This window comes from Emericellopsis atlantica (genome assembly GCF_019669845.1).
Source record: "Emericellopsis atlantica unplaced genomic scaffold F5Z01scaffold_18, whole genome shotgun sequence".
Taxonomy (NCBI): domain Eukaryota; kingdom Fungi; phylum Ascomycota; class Sordariomycetes; order Hypocreales; family Bionectriaceae; genus Emericellopsis; species Emericellopsis atlantica.
This window is the reverse complement of record NW_025764720.1, coordinates 430,751-446,471: the sequence shown is the minus strand read 5'-3', so window position 1 is coordinate 446,471 and position 15,721 is coordinate 430,751. Positions and strand designations below refer to the sequence as shown.

The window sequence follows — 15,721 nt, the reverse complement described above, 5'->3', positions numbered from 1 at the left end:
ACTGAAGTTTCGTGAACATTGTCACCACATGCGTTCCTTCGCGCAGAATGTCATTGCAATTCCCCAAGCTCATCTTGAAAGGACAACTTGCGTCTCTCAACTACACATCACCAAATCCAACTCATTCCACCCCACGAGCCTTCATGAAATCCACAAGGTCAAAGAAGCTCTTCTTGTACCGCCGCTCTTGCGATGTCCTATTGACCGTTTGAATGCCGAAATGCGCCGTATAATCACCAAATTCCCTACCAAAGTCAGTCAGTCACCCACAGTACTGGAAAAAGACAATGAGACTTACCAATTATCCATGTAACTCCACGCAAACGCGCCCGAGACGTGGACGCCGTCTTCCCAGATGGCATTGAGGACCTCGGACATGAAGCTGAGGTAGTACAGACTGCGCGGCGTGTCGAACAGTTGATCGGTGACTTCCTTGTCGTCCTCCCCAAACACGGGGAAGCCAAACTCGGTCAGGACAACGGGGTGTCGCCACGTGTTCCAGAGGTAGTTGAGATAGCTACGAAGATAGGTCGGTGTGATGTAGACGTATGTCTGCGAGCGATAGCCAATATTCCAGCCATTGACCTCTGTGGTGGTCTGGTTGACGCAGTAGGGCCTGTAGGTGGAGCTGGCGTTGGCGGCGCAGTCCATGATGCTCTGCGCATTGCCTGCTTCAGGCGGCGCAATGACCGTTGCCGTGTAGCTACGCGGGTTAGTCCATCTCCTGTAGTTGTCATTACGCGACATGACTCACGGATCGATGCCCAAAAAGTCCGCTGTCCCGTTCATGTACTCGAGGTCTTCTGCTGTCAGGGGCACGTAATCCTGGATTGTCGATTTGTAGGATTCGGGGTAGTCGATGCCCAAGTAGATTGGGTTGCAAAAGGGGCCTAGCTGGAAACTGTTGAAGTGGTCGGCCGCCTCCACATCAGCTTGACTGGTCGGGTCACGGGGGACTCCAAAGTTGTTGTTGAACTTCATGGAGATCTTGCCCTGACCGTTTAGCTCCTCTTTGTAGAAGTGGTACACCTGCGAGTGAGCCTTGATCACATTGTATACCGACTGCCCGTTGTCGCAGTAGAGGAGGGGCTCGTTGAAGGTAAACCAGGTGGCCACGCGGTCGGCGTAATGGGTCATGACGATCTTGGCGTAGTTCACAAAGGCGTCGGGAAACGTCTCGTTCTGGTAGGCGCCGTTAACGTATCCAATCTCCGGAGCGCGCTGGGCCTCGGTCAGGTTGTCGCCGTAGAACTGCAGCGGGGTGTCAAAGTGCAGCAGTGTGACTTCGGGGACCATGCCCTTGGAGACGATGAAATCGATGAGGTCGTTGTAGTGGTCGATTCCCTCCTGGTTCACGGGCGTCTCGGGCAATGCAAAGGGGAGGATGCGGGTCCAGGCAATGCTGAAGGAGAAGTATTTTACACCCATGGCGGCCACCCTCTCAATGTCCTGCTTGTACAGGTAGTAGTTCTCGTTGGTCACGTATGACTTGGCTCTGTCATCCTGCACGAGAATATCCATGAGCGACGGCGACTTGCCCTCCTCGGCGGTAGCGCCCTCCACCTGGGAAGCCGAGCTGGAGACACCAAATTCGAAGCCCTCGGGGAAGTTGTAGCAATCATTCGGACCAAAGTAGTCGCGTGGAGGGAGCACGAGCTCCTCGCTTGGGATTGGCGTGGGTTCGACGGTGGTGCTGTACACGCCTGTTTCCGTAAAGTTGGGAGGATTGGCATACTCCCACAGAGCAGTCCAGGCAGCATTGCCGTAGGGGTTGTCTGTGTCTGAGGCTGTCTCGGTAGCATTGGGGTCCCATTTTCCCCATGTTGTATAGGATTGGGATGGAATCAGAGTGGCCAAGACCTCGGGTGGGCAGGCGTAGGTGGTTGCTGCACTGGGTGTGACGGACGTGGCCGTGCGCTGCGTCGTTGTGAGGGTGTAGCTGAAGGGCGTGAAGGAGTATGTGGGCTCTGGGGCCTGGGAGGCTTCACATTGGGGACGATCCGTGGGACCTTGCGCCGGAAGAAAGACTTGTTGAGCTAGCGCAGTCGAGCCCAAGAGCCCTGCGAGTGTGAGGCGATTCATGATGCGTGGTGTGGCCGTGGGAGCTGGACTGACCTCAGGACTGCGCAGGCTGGGGGGAGTATAGAGATATATCCTCAAGATATCCGGTGTCTGTCACGTCTGCACAGAATTTGGATGCCTCAGTGACGCAAGCAATAGACGCTTCGTCGCCATACAAGCCAATCAAGTTCTGGACCTTTTGATAATTCTCCTGATCTTTCGGAGAATAGGAGAAACTTCCCCAAACCACGGGTTCATCTTCTGGGGTATCCTCTAAAGGACCGATAATGCGGGGGACGATCGCCCAAATGCGTCAATCAGAGCTGAGCAGGTGAAGAAAAATGCTGCAAAATGCGTCATAGCCGCTAGTCTTCTGCAGCCTTCACCATGTCAAGTGCGTGAAGCGAACCCCAGGCCTTCCCCGCAAGATGGCAGCCTCCACGATGCTGTGGGGAAGATCGGGGAAATGCAGGCCGGCAGTCCTGCACTTGGGTAACTGCCGAGGCTGCGTGTCAGTTATTGAGACAATTCGGAGTCGGCGTCTTCTGGATCATGGAAAGCCGAGCTCTCGGAGTCGGCGTCTTCTGGATCATGGAAAGCCGAGCTCTTGAGACCTCGAGTCAGGGACGTCGATGGCTCGCATCTAGACTAGAACGCAGCCATCGTGGGCGGCGTTCTGCACACACCCAACCACTTGACACTCTTGAATGATCTCGTTGCAGTTGCGCTATATGTATCTACTGATAATTCTGCGGTATGAGATAGACTAGTTGCGAATTTCCGTCAATACAGCTGGTTGTTATTTACAGGACAGCTTATAAATATTCCAGCACGCGTCCTCTCTATGCTCTCCTTTAGTTCCTTGGCCGAATCTACAGTCCAAGGATAGCCTGGTAATTGAACTTGGGACCCGCAACCCACTGAATAACAGAACCACCAACGGCAAGATACTGCTCATGAGGCAGCCAGCTATGCAAGTGGGAAGTGTAACACCCTGTCTGACGAACAGGCTTGTCCTCAAACCTGTCCTGGATCCACCGCAACCATCGAGGGCGGGTCGCATCCAACGTGGGAACGTGACCCGTGCCGTTGACTACGAGAAACTCTAGGTCGTGATTGGGGAACAGGGCGCACGTATCTTCGACGGTGGACTTGACACCATTGTAGGGAACGTAGACATCTTCTGTGCCTTGGAGAACCAGCAACGGGCCCTTGAAATCCTTCCTGCCCGGGTTGGCGAGCTTCTCAAATGCGGCAGCGTGCCACGACTGCTCGGTATAGTTTTCCCTTGTCACCTCAGCCGTGAGAAAAAGCTGTTGCGCAGCACCGATGCCGCCCTTGATGCTAGTCCAAAGCTTGTTCCTCGCCACACCGAGCGGGGTGAGCCACAGGTCGAGCGTAAAGTCGGGAAAGATACTGCTCATGGCGATACCGACAAAGTTGGATATGAAGGCAGGAGAGACGCCAAAGACATCAACGACGGGACTTCCTGCGACAGCGCCTTTGTAGCCGCCAAAAGTCTTGACAGGAAACTCGTCCTCGCTCAGGGCGAGACGCTCGGTCACACCCCAGGCCACACCACCGCCCTGGCTGTGGCCCATGGACACGAACTCCTCGGTCAACCTGCCGGGGAAAGCGTCCCAGGCTGCTTGCAGTGCGTATAGAGCGTCTCTGGCACCGACTTGGGCGACATCCCATTGGTGTGCAATGTGACTCCCGTCCCAGGACTTGTCGATTCCCAGTCCGGCGTAGTCAGGGCCAACCAGCGCGTATCCATCTTGCGCGAGCGCGAAGGGTGTTGAAAACCCGTACCAGAGGTGTCTCATGGCAGAAGGGGCAGCGTCAGAGTGGAAGCCTGAGGTGCCGTGAGTCCAGAGGACAGTCGGAGCAGCCACGTGAGAGCTGTTGGTCTGCCCAAACTGACGAGGTTCAAAGGGCCAAAGGACGAATGCCGTCGTCGGCACGACTGTGCCGTTGAGGGTGGTGGTTGTGTACATGAAGCGTGAAAGAGCGGTGTTGGGAGGGATGGAGAAGCCAGATGTGTCTGTGACAAGCTGGGTCTTGAGGACGACACCAGGTTGAAGGGGGCCAGTAGTGTTGGTCAAAGGTGGCAGGGTGTAGAAGTCGTCCTCGCTTGGTCCCCCGTAGGCGAGCTGAGAGCGATCCGAGTTGGTGGCGACCTCGACGCTCTTTGCGATTTCGTCCGTCAGCTGCGCATCTCGGATCTGTTGGGTGGAGAGAGTCAAGGAGGAGTTCCACGTGTTGGGCTGGACCCCGAAGTTGGCGAGCTGTGCTGCGGCAGTGGACGCCAGCAGAGCCAACATTACAAGGCTGCAACTTTTCATCCTAGAGGACTGAGGTGGTGAACTTGTCGTGTTTTGCTGGCTGGTTCGTGTGGTAGGTTGCTCTGCTTTGTTCGTGGTGCTGTCTTGGGGTTGAGTATCATTGTCCTTCTTGGGTTGCATACTGGCTTATATATATGTGACGAGACAATTTGTACATTGGTAATCATTCCAACCATGTCAGTATCTAAGAATATTCAGATGATTCCCTGAGAATCATATCCGGACGCCGTGCTGTGAGATCGTTGGACCCGTGGGTCCGTGGCGGCGCCGGGGAGCCTTTTGTGGAGACACGGCGAGCCACGGAGCTCCACGGCGTTCCGGAGGCCGGACTCGGGACCGGGGAGGGGGGGGGAGGGGGGGGGCAAATCCCACTCTCGAACGTGCAAGTAACCAAGTAACAAGTGTGGCCACAGATACCAAACAAACATGCAGACACTCAAGATAAAAAAAAGAAGGTATTGGAACCCACCCCCCCCCCCCCCCCCCCCCCCCCCCCCCCCCCCCCCCCCCCCCCCCCCCCCCCCCCCCCCCCCCCCCCCCCCCCCCCCCCCCCCCCCCCCCCCCCAAATCCCACTCTCGAACGTGCAAGTATACGTTTAGCAACTGGTGACAGAGAATCCAAGCAGGAATGCATAACATATCGCTTCATTTAAGGAGGTATTGACGTGGATGAGCTGCATCTTGTATCTCTACTGAAGTTAGGCATTGCAGGGTAGGCTACAGTTCCAGTGCCAATATGGTCAAATGTCAGTGCAAACTCGCATGGTGACGAGCATCGGAACTTGCATCGTAGCAAAGAGCGAAGAGGAGAATTAGCTCACACGCTGTAAAGAACGCGGCAGTAGTTTTAGGCGAATCATTGGAGCCCAGAGACAATGACAGCTTCCATCTCCTTCTCAATCTTGTTGGTGTGGCGCGTCACTGTAGAATATTCAAATGCAGATGGATCATGCTGCGGAGATACTCACTGGCCGTTGTATCGCATAGTTTCCTCCCTGCCTCGTGTGAAGAGAAGAGCTGCAGAATGACTTACGGACAGTCTCAGGTGTTGTTGAAAAATCGGCTGAGCGAACAGCTTCACCCAGTGGAATCAAGCCTTGTGACTGATAACGATGGTAAGACGTCGTAGCCCAATATTGCATTCCCCCTTACTGTTGACCAAGATGTTCACCTCGAGTCTCGAAACTTCGCGCCCCTTATCCAGCAGTACTTCATAGACGAAGGGGCATGGTTCAACAGACACTACGCGACTGCGGCTGTGTGCTGCCCATCACGCATCACCTTGTGGACAGGCTAGGCAACCCACAACATGAGCATCATTCGACCGATTGGCGACGACACACATGAATATGGCCCTATATTTCTTGAGATACTCCGGATAGTGTCCCGTAATGATCTCGACGGCAGTTCCCCATTTCCAAAGAGGATTGAAGATCAATTGCCAGCTGGTCAGACTGTCCGAGAACACGCCGCCGCGGAGTATTGGGGGACATCACACTGTAAGATTCTCTTTTGCGTTGTGTGCCTGTGAGCACGGCATCTAGCCGTTTCGCATGGGAAGGAATATATGCTAGAATTCAATTAAATTGTGTACATGACGGCTGAGAATGGATCAACAGCTTGGCTGAGGGCATTTGGCCTCGACCTATAAAAAGAGAACAAGAAAATGAATGACTGGATCAGCCAGCAACGCCGGTGGCAGGATACCCTAGGAACCAGATTAGCAATGGTCAGGTCATCAGACAAGAAGCACTTACACCACGAGCACACGGCAATGGCAAGATAGAGACAGACGAGCATGACGCCCTCGAGCCAATTACTCTTGCCATCGCCAATGAGATAGTTGACGAGAAGAACCGACACAAACATGACAGCCACCTGGAACATGTCAAAGGCCAGGGTCATGTCCTCGACGCCCATGCCCCAGCCGATGATGACGAGGAGAGGGATCACAAAGAGCGCGACCTGAATCGAGGAGCCAATGGCCACGCCGATGGACAGGTCCATCTTGTCCTTGTACGCGACCTTGACGGCCGTGACGTGCTCGGCCGCGTTGCCGACAATGGGCAGCAGGATGAGGCCGACAAACTCCTCGCTGATGCTGCCCGAGTCGGTGATGGCCGAGATACCGCCCACCATGTACTCGGCGCAGAAGGCGATGATGACGGTGGCAATGGCCAGCACGCCCAGGGCCACAAGGAAGTGCAGCTCGGGCTCTGCCTCATCGCCTTCATCTTCCTCCTCCTGCTCACCATCCTGGCCTTGGGTGGCATCCCCGGCATTCGGATCCTTCCTGCGACGCCAGAGCGACTCGGGTTCCACCTTTTGGCTCTCGACAGCAAAGTCCCCGCTGTGCGTGTGCAGCTGAAAGACGAGAAAGGCAGCGTAGACAAAGAACAGGATGACGGCGACACCGCGCGAGAGGGCGGCCGTGCCCTGGCGGTCCTCAAAGGTGGGATTCTCCTTGAAGACGGTCGGCACGATGAGGCCCGCGACGGAGAGGATGAGGAGACTGGCGGCCGAGTCGACGACGGTGGTGTTGAAGTACTGCTCGCGACGACGGTAGCCGCCGGCGAGGAAGCAGCAGCCCAGCACGAGCAGCAGGTTGGAGAGGATGCTACCGATCAGGGAGGTCTGGACGATGGCGACCTCGCCCTTGGTGAGGGCGATGATGGCGACGATGAGTTCTACGGCGTTGCTACGTCGCTATTAGTCTTTTGATCTGCAAGGCCCAAGTATGTAGAGTTTGGGATAGCGTGCAAAGCCGTACGTACCCAAACGTCGCGTTGATGAGGCCACCGATGGACTCGCCCGTCCGCAGAGCGACCTCCTCCGTCGCGTCACTCAGCATCGCCGCCAGAGGGACGATGGCGACAAAGTTGACACCAAACACGATGCGCCCGTCAAGACCGGCAGCGCCCACGGCAATACCAGCCGGCGCCGCCAGGAGAAGAATATTCAGCCATGACCCGAGCAGCGTCCTCCTGATCTGGTTCGAAACAGTAAATGGTTCTCTGGGATGCACAGCGCGGTAAAATCGATGCGAGCTCTTCTTTTGCAACTTGTCATTGTCGTCTTTGGCGTCCTGGCCTTCCTGTTTCGTCGTGGCCTCGCTATCCTCCTCTGCTTTCCCGTTCGATCTTCGATTGCGGAGCGCATCCCCGTTGGCTTGAGGGGATGTGCTGGCCTCTGCGCTGGAGAATGTGCCGTCGAGGGTCCGGTCGCTGCCTTCATTCTGCTTGTGGGTCGGATTCTGTGGTTTATAATCTGTCGGTTCTGTGTAGCCGTGCCTCAAGCCTGCCTCGAGGCCGCTGTCGGTGTTGGCACGGGGCGCGAGCGTCCTCCTGACCTTGGCGGCTTGCTTCCATTTGCTGCGTGCGCCCAAGATGTTGTCTGCAAGATTCATCGTTGGTTAACAGGGATGCCTTTGAGTGCGCGCGCCATGGCTCGATGCTAATGTGAAGTGAAGGGGACAAAGGGGACGGGATGTGGTTGATGCAGGCACCGAGTCCACAGTGCTTCGCAGCGGGTGTGGCTGCGGCCACGGATGACGAGGCTCATCTGAGCCCATATTGTGGCGGCTTAACAGATCGAAGCACATCTTGTATCGAATCATGGTGTGAGGGCCGCTTGGCATAGCTAGCAGCAGAGAAGAGGAGAGGGAGGGAGGGAGTGGGTGGGACCTACGCGTCGCGCTCTGCGTCCGCCGCACGTTGGGCGGCATGGCGCTGGTTTGGGGACGTCTGTACATCGATCAGAGATTCGGGAAGAGGGCAGGGGAAAAAAAGGTAAGTGGGAGAAGTTCTGGTGTTCCGAAAAATCTGAAGAATGAATGAGTCGGAGGATTTGGCGCATGGACGGCTGGTCCCCTTGTCATTTGAGTCAACATTCAAGGGGGCGCGGACTGGAAATTGGGCGACAATGGACGTCAATGGACGTCAATGAACGCCCGATTCTTGATTTCTTTTAGCGTCATCTACTGTGGCTTTTTGCTCATTCACGTTTCACTGCCGGCCTTAAGTGGCTGAGGCAGCATGGCTGGCGCGCTGGCTGGCGAGCTGGCAGCGGGTGAGTGGTGATGTGGTGGTCGAAGCTACGTGTAGACCGGCTAACACGGCGCAGTGGAGCGACGTCATGAGGCTGTACAAGGATGATATTGGCGCCAACGGGATTAGATGGGATTATACACCCACTTGCCGAGCGCACAGAGTCCCCAGCTCGGTTCGAGTCCTCCGTATGCCTGCCAGTATGCCCAAGCGTACGAGTACCAGACATCTGCTGAGATCGCCGTGTTTACATGACTTCGAATGAGCATTCCCTTCGGAACAGCCTGTGCTCACGAGAGCATCCATCTAAATGGACCAAAATTCAAATCAATAAATCCCCAGGTACTGCATGTCCTGGATCGGTGGCCCACTCCGCATTCCGTCCAAGCGCCCAATCAGGAAATGCGGCGCCGGCCACGACCAGCGGATCTGCATCAGAAATGCCGGTTTTCCGGAGAGCTCAGTCAAAGACTCAAAGAAACACCAACAATGACAACCAACACTGGCTCGATCGATATGCAGGGACCGAGTTCAAGCAAGATAATCATGTGTGTCGATGTCATTCTTTGGGCTGCCTGCCTCGTGAGCCGCAACGAAATGTTGGCACCTGTGCATAGATCTACGTCTAGTAACTTTAGTCTAATCGATCTCCGGATACCTGGCGAGATGCTCTGGCGTGGCGAGATGACGCTCATAGCGGCCTCAGTCGTGTCCGAGATCGCACCCACATCCCGCTGGCCAAGAGACTCCTGTTTTTTTAAGTCTGCTTATAGCACAATGTCTTTAGTTTGTGGGCTGGGCTGCCGTAGGCTACAGTTACAGGGGTAGTCTGTGATTATAGCCCCTCGAGCATCGTGATAAAGGCGTCCTTGAAAATGCTTCAGAAGCAAAGGGCTGTACATGTTCTTGGTGCCATTTCCAAATCTTCCCTTGATTCTTTCTTCTATGTATATGCTAGGCGTTGTTGCTTTTGATTCTATTACGGAAGAGGCTTTTTTGTTAACTTGTGTGTGCGTCCTGGTACTTATTCCACCCGATTCAAATTTGGCACAAGCTGACTATTAGCTGCCGGAGATTCAAACAAGGAATCCACTTGCCCCGGCCTGCTAAGGATGAAAAATTCCCCAACATGCTGTTGCTATAAGCCTATAACTTAGATGCGTCAGTCTGCTGCAGTGCAGGGTAGGTCGTAGCCAGAGCGGAGGCGGACAGCCCCTTGACTTGCAATTATCATGAAATGTACGAGCGTTATCTCCTCAATCGGGCATTTGAAAGTGTTGCCGAAGTCTGGCCTGGAAAGGGTGCAGGTCGGTGTCGAGGCAGCAGAAGAGGGAAAGGGTCACATGTGATTAATAACTCATGTATGTACAAATAGGCATCACACCCCTGTTGTCGCGAAAAGGGGCTCATCCCTTCATGTTGCTTCGGCAGATACTGCGTTTCCAAGTGGGCTTAATCTCGCAAAGACAACGCGCACCGTCATGATTGTTAAGCATCCTCATCTACATATAGCTAGGAGCTCATGTGTCCGATGAGACCTGCGTCACCTCCACCACGGGCTCCTTGGCCTCATCTTCCGATGCCACAGCCCTTCCCACTGCATGCTGCGGTGCCGGCAGAGTTGTCGACTGGTACGCCCCCTTCCACGGCCCCAAGGCTTGCGCGACTATAACCCACGTCGGCAGCAGCGGCGCGACCCATCTCCCAATGATGCGGAACAGCCACGTCGACCACGCCGAGATACGAATCAGCTGTTGACTCTTGGCGACCGATTCGCGCACGCGTGGCTCCCTCTTCTTGTTGACCTCACTCAATACCTTCTCCAACTGCACTGTCGTCACCTTGTCGTTTTGCTTAATGAGATCCTGCAAATGGTCCACCAGCATGACGACCGACTCGGCACCTTGCGCGCCACCCTGCGCGAGAATGGGATTCGTCTTGGCCACAGCGTCGCCCAGACAGATAAGACGGCCATAGTGCCAGCGGCGCAGGCTGTGATTGGGACATGGCTGCGTGGTGATACGGTACCTGTTGGCGTAGACGTCGCCAAAGGTCGTCTTCTCACTCAGCTTGGCGTCGGCGTATTTCTCACAGACAGCCGCGCCCTCCTCAGGGGTCCATCGAGGGAAGTCAAGGCTGCTCGTTGTCTTGTCCTCGCCAGCCTTGAAGAAGATAAACCAACACGCCTCGCCCTTGGCACCGCCAAACACCCCAATGGTCATGTCCTGGCCGGTGACCTGGTAGGTGTGATCCTTGCGTAGGTCCCCCGTGTTATGGGATAGGCCAAAAACACAGGCAAACTCTGTAGCTGCGTCTGCGCGCACATTGTCAGCAACAAATCGCTCGACTATTACTGCGATATGACAACTGACCCTCTCCTTTGTCGCCCACAAACACCTTGGAGCCCGCCTCCTCGGCCATACGCCACATCTCGGCGCGCATGATGCTATGCGTGCCATCCGCACCAAGCACGAGATCTGCATGATGCACCTCTCCACTCGCCATGTGCAACCGAACGCCCTCGTCGCCCGGCAGTTGCTCGATGCGGTTTACTCGCTGGCTCGTGTGGATCTTCTTCTTGCCATCCTCGCTCACATTGCGATACAGCACCCGGAGCAACTGTGAGCGCGTCCACGTGCGGATACCATACCCATCGGCAGCGGCGTGGATGCCGTCCGCCACATGATGCGTGTACATGGGTTTGCCCGCAATGTCGCGCGCTGCCAGCGTGCACAGCTCCGTCGACTCGTCGTACACATCGTCCAGAACCCCGAGCTGGTCGAGCACGCGCTGGAAGTTTGGGTACAGGGCGAGACTAGCGCCCACTTCGGGCGTAATGTCGTCGTACGCCTCGAGGAGGACAAAGTCGATGCTTAGGCGGTGGAGATGGAGGGCGGCGGTCAGACCAGTCATGCCACCGCCCACAATTGCGACTTTGAAGGGGGCCATGGTGGTTGTCTGGGTGTGGAAGGGGCACGGGAGAGTGTTCGCGCTCGTGGCTCAAGTACAAAACAGAGGGAGGGGAATATGGCGAGGACAAGAAGCACGAGTCAGGAGGAAGACCCTGAAATCGGACATATTACTCTCTCCCTCCACAGGCGATCGCGGAAGCCTTCGTCGTGTCCCGCCCGTCTAAGCGACTCTTGACAGGTGCTGCTATCCCTGCAGGTGCCGGGGTGCCTGTCCGTAATCCCTGCTCCAGGCGGCCTTTAAACTTTACTTTGAGATCCTGTGGGTACATGATCTTCTTGTTTGGTCAAGGACAGCAGCACATGGAAGCATCTCGAGTCGTTACACTTACCACGACATCTGCTTTCCCAAGTCTTCCCTTCACATTCATTCAAGTGGCTTATGAGGTGGCCACTGTTCACATGCGACCACAATCGAAGAAATTGATCATTCCCGACTTTCGGGTTTATCTGGGCCGCTGCAGATGCAAGCTGGGCCTCGAGCCAATGGCCAGCGAGGGTAAAAGTTCTCGAGCCAGGGCTCGTGCATGCTGCCCCATGAGACTCGTTTCATGCATCGAATTGACACGACCAACATGCCAAAACGTACGCGTTCGACGGAAGACAGGCCGGCAGATGTTTCGGCCCAAAATTCGAGCAACACGCATTCTGCATGTCCGAGCTGGCCTCGTCGCTGTCGACAAGTGCTGCATGTGGTTCATGTCGAAATGGCGCCGCGCATGCGATGAGGCATTCGTTTCGCTGGCCCTCTCACGTCTCTTATGAATCCAATAACACATGATGCTTCTCTCAACTTTCTTTGAATGGAAATTTTCGATGGTGGAGAGGGCCAAGTCGTGGACCAACATTTGACCCAGCACTTGAGGAGGAGGGATCAGGGAGTCAGGGACAGGCTGGGTTGGGCTTCATTCAACAGAGCCAACACGACGTTTGACGAGGTTCGGAAATCAACATATTTAAACAGCGACCGGTCTCTCCTCCGATGCCACAAATAAATCCCATTGATTCTCTTCTGCCCCTTGCTTGTTGAACGTGTGCTAACAACCACACGTGCAGTCAACATGTCAGCCGCCGATTTAGCTGCTCTCTTCCCGCCAGACCAGTATCCCTACCACTGGAATGAAGTTCCCATCGTAGGAAAGAGCCTCGCATTTCTCATCGCTAACTATGTTCTCGAGCCTGTCGTTATCGCTGTCGTTGCCCTGCGGTTCTACTCCCGTACGACGATGGGGACATTGGGCTGGGACGACTGGTTCGTCTTGATAGCCAAGGTACGACGGCCTGTCTGCGAGCTATTCTCTTAAATTCTAACTCTCCTAGATACTTTGCATATGCACACTGACCGTGGTCACATGTCGTATGGCCGATTTCCCCTTCGAACATCGTCACGCCCTAACACTTGACAGTAAGCGCCATCGGATCCGGCTACTACGTCGAACAAGTCGCCATGAATCTCTCAACAGTCTACCTGTTGATCTTCATCCTTCAAGGCTTCTTCCTCTTTGCCAACATGACCGTTAAGCTGAGCGTCTGCTTCTTCTACCTGCGCGTCTTTGTCGGCAACGGCATGCGCGTCGCCACATACATTACCATGGGCCTCGTCGTGGCCTGGGCCGTCGCCCATTTTATCGCCGCTATCTTCATCTGCAACCCCGTTCAGGGGCAGTGGGATCTTCGCTTCACGCCGACGGCCCAGTGCGGGGACCAGATGAAATTCTTCCAGTCAGGCCTGAGCATCAATGTCGTCCTGGACTTTATCATCCTCGTCTTGCCGTGGTGTACGTATTCCATGCATGTAATCGAATCAGGCAATAGGTTGGCTAACATCCACCAGACACCATCTGGAATCTGAACATGCGCATGTCCGATAAACTTGGACTCACGCTCGCCTTCTCCATCGGAATCGGCATGACCGTCGTCGGCATCATCCGTGCCATCTACGACACGACAACCTCCATGAAAGGCGACATCACAGCGACCCTACCCACAAACCTCTTCCTCACCGTCATTGAGCAGCAGCTGGCCATCATCACCGTCAGTATTCCCATGCTTCGCCCGCTCTGGTGTCGATATCGGGCCCGGCTTGGCGGCTATAGTCTCGAGGAGAGTGAGCAGGTGAACAAGGGGAGTCTGCCCAACGGCACGTTTGGTGGATCTGGTGCCAAAAGAAGGAGTTTGCCACGGCGCAAAGATGACAATGACATTTTAGAGTCGCACTTTGAGCTTGGGAGTGTCTCGGGCGAGGAGGGACACCTAGATGCAGTGGACTCGGGGTCGGAGACGAGACTCGATGGAAAGAGGAGAGGGCGCGCGACATAGCCGGGCAGATTTCTTCTATACAATTTATCAAAGCATCTCATCTCAGCGTGGGGGTTGAGTATGAGGAGGCTGCATTAAGGTCCCTCAAAGTCCAAATACGACGATACTTAACAGTCTATATTCGCCCCTTACTCATAAACATAGCAAAATGGTGTCCTGCCGAGAGTATCCAGTGCCTCCCCAATGGTGAGCAGATCAGCATTGACACCCATATTCAGGGGATCCGACTTGACAGCGTCTCGGCTCGGCGGCCTATTGAGAATGGTAATAGTCCCCGCAATATCCTTGGCCTGGCGCGGGTGCAGAGCCTGCCAGATCCAGTAGACGCGGTCAACCATGGCATGATGGAGGAAGAAGACGGGCTCGTTGGGCGAGGAGAAGAGGTCAGACGAGTCACCACCCATGGCAAAGTGCCCAGCGGCGTGGATACCGAGGAATTCATCGGCGAAGCGGCCTTGGAACTCGTCCTGGAAGGCCTTGATGCTGCCCGAGGCGTCGCCCATGGTGATGTTGTAGAGATTGGGCAGGGTCATCCACGTGTCAATGGCGTAGGGGCTTAAGTCGCGACGGAGGCAGCGAGGGTTGTACTCGAGGGGTGTGGTGGTCGCCTCCATGCCCGCCATGCCGGGGGACGGTGGGCCGAGGTTGGCGACGGCACCGACAAAGGGGCCGGATGCGATGCAGCCGCCACCCTTGCCGCTGGGGATGTAGATGTTGTCGAGACCGGAGAGGGCACCGTCGTGCTCGACGAATTCGCCGTCTCCGCCCATGCTGGTCTCGGAGCCATCGAAGATGGGGTTTGTGGCAAAGTCGCCAGTCTCGAACCAGTTCCAGTACTGTATGCCTGTTAGTAAGACGATGCGCTGTTATATGCGCTCGAAACAACGTACTGGCTGAGTGCCTTCATAGCCGCACTCGTCTTGGAGTGCCTTCTCGTAGGCCCATGTGAAGTAACGGTGCCATGTGAGGAAATTGCCCTGGAGGAATGTCAGCAGACGTCAATTGGTGGTAAGCATGTTCATTGTTACAGTTCCGTGGATGCTCAGCGTCTGGTTGATATGAACGGCAACAAAGTCGTCATATCGAGTGCGAGCGCCAGGTGCAAAGGCAGGGTCAGCCTTGGAGGGCTTTTCACGGAGACACAGGACAGCGCTGATGTAGTCTTTCTTTTCACCATCAGAGAGTGTCTTCCTACAGAGTTGAGTCGCAGTGTCAGAAGAGGACGTAGTCAATCTGGGCATTGGGAGCTCGAGCTTACCAGTCGCGACGCACGGCAGCCTTGGACACTGTGCACTTGTTGCAAGTCGATCTTTTGGTATTGCTCTCCTCAGACTTCTTCAGTGCCGAAATCGCCTCGCTGTTGAGGTCGAGCATCACATCGTTGACGGACTGCTCGGCAGGCGCAGCAGCGACCAGCGAGGAGGCGCCGAGAAGGCCAGCGAGAATAGCGAGTGAAATCTGCATGGCGGATGGGTTGGAAGGCCTCGGAGATGGAGTGAGAGAGATCAGCAGTAACCGATGAGGCGGGCAGTCTTTTGACTAATATGTAGAACTGGGACTTCTCCCTTTCGCTTGATCGCCCGGCGATTCGGAGTCAGCACTGCTGCTGCCAAGTCGCACATGGAGCGTTGTACCAGGGATGTTTGTTCCCAGCATAATGCAGGTGACGGCTATAATCAAAGCAGTCATGGTTGCACACCGCGCGTCCGTCAGTCCCGACCGGTTAACGTGCCCTCTTCATCCTGTGTCCTGTTGGTCGGACACCGAATTCAGACCAGGACCAGTCGTCGAGGATACGAGATTGCGGGCGAGAGACACGGTTGAATTGATTCCCCTGCATCATGCACACAGGGATGAGGGAAGAGGCGAGGATGGTGTAATATATCCGGCCCATACGTACCAGCTTTAATCTGCACGGGCGAGTTGGCCTTGAAGACTGATGTGCATGCGAAATTGGGGCAGCACTTTCGTCTTGCATCAG

At 55.4% G+C, this 15,721-nt stretch overlaps 6 protein-coding genes across 6 annotated transcripts; 1 reads left to right on the top strand and 5 right to left on the bottom strand.

The window, feature by feature from the left end:
• Positions 1-121: 121 nt before the first annotated feature.
• On the bottom strand, positions 122-2,389 carry F5Z01DRAFT_725901 (glycoside hydrolase superfamily; the record flags this gene model as incomplete). Its single annotated transcript, XM_046266647.1, has 3 exons — positions 755-2,389; positions 299-703; positions 122-245 (listed from the first exon to the last, which is right to left on the bottom strand). Exons 1-3 carry the CDS (start codon positions 2,080-2,082, stop codon positions 122-124), a joined length of 1,857 nt encoding a protein of 618 aa, XP_046117029.1. The 5' UTR covers positions 2,083-2,389.
• Positions 2,390-2,787: 398 nt separating this feature from the next.
• F5Z01DRAFT_659156 (Alpha/Beta hydrolase protein) lies at positions 2,788-4,727 on the bottom strand. The gene has a single exon (XM_046263746.1). It carries the CDS (start codon positions 4,524-4,526, stop codon positions 2,934-2,936), a length of 1,593 nt encoding a protein of 530 aa, XP_046117028.1. The 5' UTR covers positions 4,527-4,727; the 3' UTR covers positions 2,788-2,933.
• Positions 4,728-6,011: 1,284 nt separating this feature from the next.
• F5Z01DRAFT_174360 (calcium/proton exchanger) lies at positions 6,012-7,928 on the bottom strand. The gene is made up of 3 exons (XM_046257937.1): positions 7,181-7,928; positions 6,164-7,104; positions 6,012-6,114 (listed from the first exon to the last, which is right to left on the bottom strand). The coding sequence occupies exons 1-3, from the start codon at positions 7,810-7,812 to the stop codon at positions 6,086-6,088; spliced, it is 1,602 nt and encodes a 533-aa protein (XP_046117027.1). The 5' UTR covers positions 7,813-7,928; the 3' UTR covers positions 6,012-6,085.
• A 1,871-nt stretch (positions 7,929-9,799) lies between these two features.
• F5Z01DRAFT_725890 (uncharacterized protein) lies at positions 9,800-11,401 on the bottom strand (the record flags this gene model as incomplete). The annotated part of the gene is made up of 2 exons (XM_046266646.1): positions 9,800-10,794; positions 10,850-11,401. 2 exons carry the CDS (start codon positions 11,399-11,401, stop codon positions 9,973-9,975), a joined length of 1,374 nt encoding a protein of 457 aa, XP_046117026.1. The 3' UTR covers positions 9,800-9,972.
• Positions 11,402-12,334: 933 nt separating this feature from the next.
• On the top strand, positions 12,335-13,804 carry F5Z01DRAFT_174290 (uncharacterized protein). Its single transcript, XM_046257935.1, has 4 exons — positions 12,335-12,692; positions 12,742-12,778; positions 12,828-13,199; positions 13,256-13,804. The coding sequence occupies exons 1-4, from the start codon at positions 12,483-12,485 to the stop codon at positions 13,738-13,740; spliced, it is 1,104 nt and encodes a 367-aa protein (XP_046117025.1). The 5' UTR covers positions 12,335-12,482; the 3' UTR covers positions 13,741-13,804.
• Positions 13,805-15,333, bottom strand: F5Z01DRAFT_174294 (uncharacterized protein). The gene is made up of 4 exons (XM_046257936.1): positions 14,999-15,333; positions 14,769-14,931; positions 14,631-14,717; positions 13,805-14,576 (listed from the first exon to the last, which is right to left on the bottom strand). The coding sequence occupies exons 1-4, from the start codon at positions 15,202-15,204 to the stop codon at positions 13,869-13,871; spliced, it is 1,164 nt and encodes a 387-aa protein (XP_046117024.1). The 5' UTR covers positions 15,205-15,333; the 3' UTR covers positions 13,805-13,868.
• Between the last annotated feature and the right edge of the window lie 388 nt (positions 15,334-15,721).